The sequence below is a fragment of the Lactuca saligna genome, chromosome 1 (genome assembly GCF_052625555.1).
Source record: "Lactuca saligna cultivar CGN05327 chromosome 1, ASM5262555v1, whole genome shotgun sequence".
NCBI classification, from domain to species: domain Eukaryota; kingdom Viridiplantae; phylum Streptophyta; class Magnoliopsida; order Asterales; family Asteraceae; genus Lactuca; species Lactuca saligna.
In genome coordinates, this window is record NC_136417.1 from 28,606,348 (window position 1) to 28,612,500 (window position 6,153).

General features: G+C 32.9%; 1 protein-coding gene across 1 annotated transcript in view; it reads right to left on the minus strand.

Moving 5' to 3' along the window:
• Nucleotides 1-2,891: 2,891 nt before the first annotated feature.
• Nucleotides 2,892-6,153, minus strand: part of LOC145030274 (peroxisome biogenesis protein 2-like) — a 3,833-nt gene continuing 571 nt past the window's right edge. The window contains exons 2-8 of the mRNA XM_078978669.1: nucleotides 5,805-5,918; nucleotides 5,572-5,725; nucleotides 5,333-5,469; nucleotides 5,087-5,187; nucleotides 4,675-4,792; nucleotides 4,084-4,250; nucleotides 2,892-3,168 (exon numbers count right to left, since the gene is read on the minus strand). Of these exons, the coding sequence (XP_078834795.1) occupies nucleotides 3,060-3,168; nucleotides 4,084-4,250; nucleotides 4,675-4,792; nucleotides 5,087-5,187; nucleotides 5,333-5,469; nucleotides 5,572-5,725; nucleotides 5,805-5,918 (900 nt within the window). The 3' untranslated portion in view covers nucleotides 2,892-3,059. The remainder of the gene's footprint in view (nucleotides 3,169-4,083; nucleotides 4,251-4,674; nucleotides 4,793-5,086; nucleotides 5,188-5,332; nucleotides 5,470-5,571; nucleotides 5,726-5,804; nucleotides 5,919-6,153) is intronic.

Genomic DNA, 6,153 nt, shown 5'->3' on the forward strand with positions numbered 1-6,153 from the left:
ATAAACCCGTCCTACAGCCCAACACTTGAGCATTAGACCCGGCTTGTGAGCTTAGTGGTGCCCAAAAAAACCGGTTTATGTTGAACCAGTCAAAGAACCGGTAAACCAGTTTATGTTGAACCGGTCCACAGTGAACCGAACTAGTTTGAGAACCGAACCACCGGTTTACACCCATTCGAGAATTTTGTCATTGAAACCGGTTTATATCGTGTGAACCAGTTTGAAACCGGTTTAGATAGGTTCGATTAATTTCCTGAGTGAACCGGTTTGAACCGAACCGATTTGAGGCTGAACCGGTTTTCCTTGGCTATGGAGTGAACCTAACTGGTTTAAAGAACCGGTTCGGTTTGGAAAAAAAATCCAGTTTGTGCATGCCTATGTAAGCCTGAACAAGCTTAATATCTAAAGCTTGGGCTGAGCCTCGATTAGACCGCCCAATAGGTTGATCCCAAGAGCTCACCTCCATTGTATCCCTAATATAAATTGTTAAATACTTTAAATCTTTTACTTATAACTATTAACTAGTTTAGTAAAATACATAAAAAGTCAAAATCAACTCAAAACCACCCATCGACAAACAATGAGAAGTTTCCTGGCTTTTTTTTCTTATCAACTAAAAACAACACGTTAATAAGTCTAAATGAGTAATTAGTTTTGTTAGAAAATAAAATCTTAATAAGAAAAAATATATAAAAATGAACCTAATGGTCCAACGTCTTAGAGTTAAATATTAGATTTTGATTAAGATCTTATTGTACAAACAAGCATATACCAATTATACCATTCTTTCTAGATGATATCGTTAAAGGAATAATGTTTATTACTTTATTCGTTTTTTCAGCATAATGTAAACAATGAACTTTCTTTTCTTTATAACAGTTTGCTTGAGACATGTCTCTTTCCAATAAAATAAAATAAAATAAAATAAAAAACGATGATGACTTTTAAGGCATATACCAAAGAAAAACTGTATAATTTCTTGTACAAATTAAAAAATTAGGTGGGTCATGCATGTGACCCATCTTGACTCGCAGTAAACTCGTCCATGACCACTTGTATACGCGTAATCAAGGAATGTGATGTAGTCCAATTCATCTTGGTGCTTTCCTAATGTTTAAGATAGTGACTCACCATAAACACCATAATAAACAGAATCACATCCATCCTTAATCACTTCATATGCTCATCCTTCAAATCTTCGATAGACAAAGCTTCGTAATCGAAATTTGGAAATGTATCAATCGTGCCTTCTACATAGCGTAGAGGGTTGGGTATGAACATATCATGAAAGTGGATATCGACTAGATACTTCGATTTCCCTTTGCTTTCGATCTTCATTACTCATATAAACGTTTGATTTCCATGATTTCATTCATTTTAGAAGATCATATGATCGTACTTTCCTTCCCAACTACACACTTTTGAAAAAAGTAGAAGTTGGTATGGTTGGGAATGGGGGTGACTGGGATTAGATAACCAATGTTGGTTTCTAAAGCACTAAACGACACCTTTTAGGCCTAAATAAATTGTTCATTTCTTTTTAAATTTCAGAAATAGTCAATATGTCAAGTTAATGCGACTTAGGCTCCACGTAAGCCAAGACAAGAGCTAATTAGGAGTAGACAATCCTAAGGACAAAATATGGTTCTCTAAATAGCTAATATAAAATTCATACAATTCTTCTGTTAATCAAAATAGTATAGGATAACCTTTTGAAATTCTCAAGAGCTTTTACTATAAATCATTGTGACCATTTTAGGATGATCGCATCCCAAATATAAGTTATAACTATAACAAAAGTAAAATACCACATTTCCTAAAAATTTGCCTATTTAAAAAATAAATCTTTTATATGCTTTTACAATCAAAAAGTTATTGAACCAGATACTTGAGACTTTACAATATTACCAGTACAAATTTGAATAATGAAAATGCATGGTTGTTTTCTTTAAAGATGCTAATGTTACAAAACAAATCAAACCAAAACTATCATATTTTGTACCTAAAATAAAGGATAAATATTAATAAAAAAGGATAGGCTAACATATGGTACTATTTACACACCTTGATTGGGACCATATATACTACATAGTTTTATAGTTTTATGGGTTATTGTTAGAAAATTCATAACATTTTGGCATAATTAATGGAAAAAAAATCCATATATATATATATATATATATATATATATATATATATATATATATATATATATATATATATATATATATATATATATATATATATAATGCCAGCAGATAGATAATCACTCTTCACTCGTTTCCATTTAAATTGTCATTCAAGGTTTATTTTTTTGATGGATGTGTTTTAGCTATATGGTTGTTATTAGGTAAGGTATCAAGGTTGGGATAAGAGTTAGGTTAAAAAACATAAAAGGATCACCAACATCAGAAAAACACTCACAAAGCGTATCTCACCACAACATCGATGGTGATGTATAAGAAGAATGTAGAGAGTTTGAAATTGTCAGCAAGCAAGAAGAGAGTATTTAATCCATCATTTGTATTTCCTTTGTTTAAAATAAAAAAAGATATGTTACATTTTTGATGATTTGTTAATAATAACATGCATTAAGCTAATCTTCAAAAAAGTCGTAATATTTTGGTTATTGGTTGATAGCATGATAACCTTCATAAAAATCTCAATATTTTGACCAAATTAACGGAAAAAGACGGGATACCGGGTAAATCTGCGAAATCGTCCAAAAAACTTTTTCCAAAATTTTAGCGGTATGCCGTCCTTTCCTGTTAATTAAGCCAAAATATTGAGACTTTTTTAACAATATGCCTATCTTTATTCAAGAATTTTTATGTTTTGGGCTTTCGCTGGGATGCCTTTTCATTTCAAAAGGGATAATAAAAAAAAGCATGTGCCCACCAAAAGTAGCTAACATATATTTGCTTTTCCAAGGTAAACATCAATTCCTTGATAAAATGGCACTATTGCTTTCTTTCTTTTTACACAAATCTACAATTGTCCTTGATCTCTTTTTTTCTTTATGTGGTTCTAGTTGTAGGAGTAGCATATACATGTTGTTATTAGTTGACAATGGAACCATGTTGCATAGCAACAACTGGTTCACTACATTTAGAGCACCGGAATGTTGTAGTTGCAGCACACCGTGTACTAAGACAGTAGTAACAATACCTGCCAACCCAAACCCAACAACAGTAACCAACATAATTACTATCTACCTTTAACTTGTATTATAGCATCCTACTTTCATTTCTTATGATCACAACATTCTACTAACAATTTTCTTTTTTACTTACTAAGACATTGGTTGGACCTTAAAACACTGCCCAATCATAACATCATACATTTGTGCTTTCAAGCTTTAATTCTTATTAATATATTATACTTTGTCTAATCTGAGGAATTATAGCAATTACAATTGCTAATTGCTTTAATTAGGTAGATTTTCAATGTTGTAATATGAAGAAATGAAAGTAAGATACTATAATAAACAAATCAACAAAAGTACATTGCTAATTCTTGCATTTAACCCTCTATGATCAAACCAAGAGAGTTTCAGATGTCATGATCACAAGTCAAAAAAATAACCAACCATCATAAGGATGTGGTAGAACATAATTTTATTCATGCGCCATGAGTTTTTAAGTTGATTAAAGAGTAAATTACAGAAATGGTCCCTGTGGTTGTATGTTTGTTGTCATTTGATCCCTATGTTTGCCATTTGTTGTCCATGTGTTTACTAAACCATGCAAAATGAGTCGAATGACTAAAATTTCCCTGACTTATTTTCTTTAAACATTTCCTTTTACTGTTTTTATTAAAATAATATTAAATGTAGTCCTCATAATATGGTCCATAAGGTTAGAAATCGGAAAGTTTATTATAGTCATTTCACATGGACCAGTGACATTCCTTCTCCTTAACAAATGACAAACATAGGGACCACAAGGTTAGGGAAAAAAAAGTTGGACTGCCAGTGCAACAATCATACAACCACAGGGACCATTTCTGTAACTTACCTCTGATTAAATGTGGCAAGCATCAAAATCAAAGTTTTGGAAAATATTGTGTGTAGTAATTATGTACCTATGGTGGCAAGGAAGAGCTACATATGGGATTGTTGGATTGGCCTTACAGATGGGGCATAATGTATCATCACTCTCAGAACCTGAAGACTTGTCCTTTGAAAATGGACGAAAAAGACTTTTCATTGAAGATGAATTGAGAATAGGAAGTAGCAGCAACAACATTTCCTGCAAATGCATAACAATGGGTATGTAAAGTACTTCATTTATACAAAAGAGGGAAGATTGGTAAAATTTCATCCATGAAGCAAAATAGAATTACATATAGTGGTAAACATAAATTTATGCACACACAACCACTTTACAAATTTTGATGATAAGAGGAAAAAACCAACATTCTACAGCGTTAATAGTCGGGCTTAGAAAGGGTATTCAAGTCATTTATACAAAAGAGTGGAGATTGGAATTGAAATCCATGAGTTTATGGAAAGGAAAGTTGAATTCCATCACTCGTGGGATTTTGTAAATTCCAACGGAATTCAGTTATGTAGTCATTTGTAACCAAATACCGGAAATGGAATGGAATTGAATTCCAATTCCAGCCAACTCTTATAAAATCCAGCTAATCAATATTCATAAGAACGAAAATTACCGAGAATTCATTCCAAACTAACTGGCGATTCATGTATTCGAAGCTAACAGCACGATTCATATGAGGGCTCCCATATACAAGTCTGGCTCCTAGAGCTCTCTCAATAAGATTCCTGTACCTGTAAATAATATACAACTAATAATCATGTCTTAATTTCTAGATTCAATCATATATCATATATTTAATATCAGGATATATTTAGCCATGTTTTTTATATTATATGTACATGTACTCCCAAGTTTCTTCGCCCTTTAACCCAAGTAGCTATTTGTTGGCATCTAGTACCATTTTATAATGAAATTAAGTCACTTGAAAAGATGGTTATAGATAAGTTGCAGCAGCATTAAGCCATTAACATATTCCGAATAGCAAAACCATCAAAATGAAGAGGTGCTTAAAGCTCATTGCATACCTCCCAGAGTAAAGAAAAATAAGCAAATTGGTGAAAGATGCAGCTTTATAAAACCCTTCAATACGTTGTATTATAAACCAAGCTCGATGACCTGCTGACCTCTGCCCATGGAATGGAAGGGGTGAGAGAAAAAGAAAACAAAATTTTAACTTATTCATCTTCATTTATTATCATACTGAGGGGAGGGCAGGATTGTAATTACAGGAAGATGAGGGTTCAACTATCTAAACATGGAATAGAATATACCTGATTAGAATCACCCCCTCGATGAAAAGCAAAAAAAGACTGTAGACGAGTCCAAATATATTGTCCACCAACTGTAGCAACACAATACCATATCTTCTGAGCAATAGTGAGTCCAGGTCCCTCCAAGCCTGTTCTAACTGGAAAATAGATTGGAATTAATTGAGATGTGAGGCTACAAGGTATTGGTCACTATTAGAACTTGATAGAATGGATATAATCATATACTTGAAACTTCTTACTTTCTCCTCTTGTAGTCATGGCATGCTCATCTCTATATCTTAGATTCGTGAGAGCATTTCCTGGAGTAGGTTTATCAACCCAAATGGAGAACCTCCAAATGAGAAACTCAAGGAAAGCATCAAGCTCAGCTTCGTACTGAAATAGCAATCCTGGCTAATCCCAAAAGAATAAGATTTGGTAAGAAATTAAAGATGGAAACAAAAAGAAAAACCTAGATTATTTCATAATATACCTTCATTACAGAGAAAACCTTGACCAATTGCTCTTTCAACATGGCTGACATCTCAACATCAAGTCTCGCTGCATCCACCTGGTTAACTCTAGATATCACAATTGGAATTTCAGACTGCAGAGAAATCACCAACGAATCAATTAGCTCTGTGTTAAAAGAGAGAGGAGATGAGGTACCTTCATGGATATGAAAAACCATTTGTGTACTCCTAGAAAGATGTTGATGAATTTATATGAGGTCCTTGAGCACTAAATTTGTTTCCACTAACTCAACTAATTCAATCTGAGATTAATCATTTACTCCAATATGAGATTCCTAATCCTGAACGCTGATTTTACTTCTAACAGTT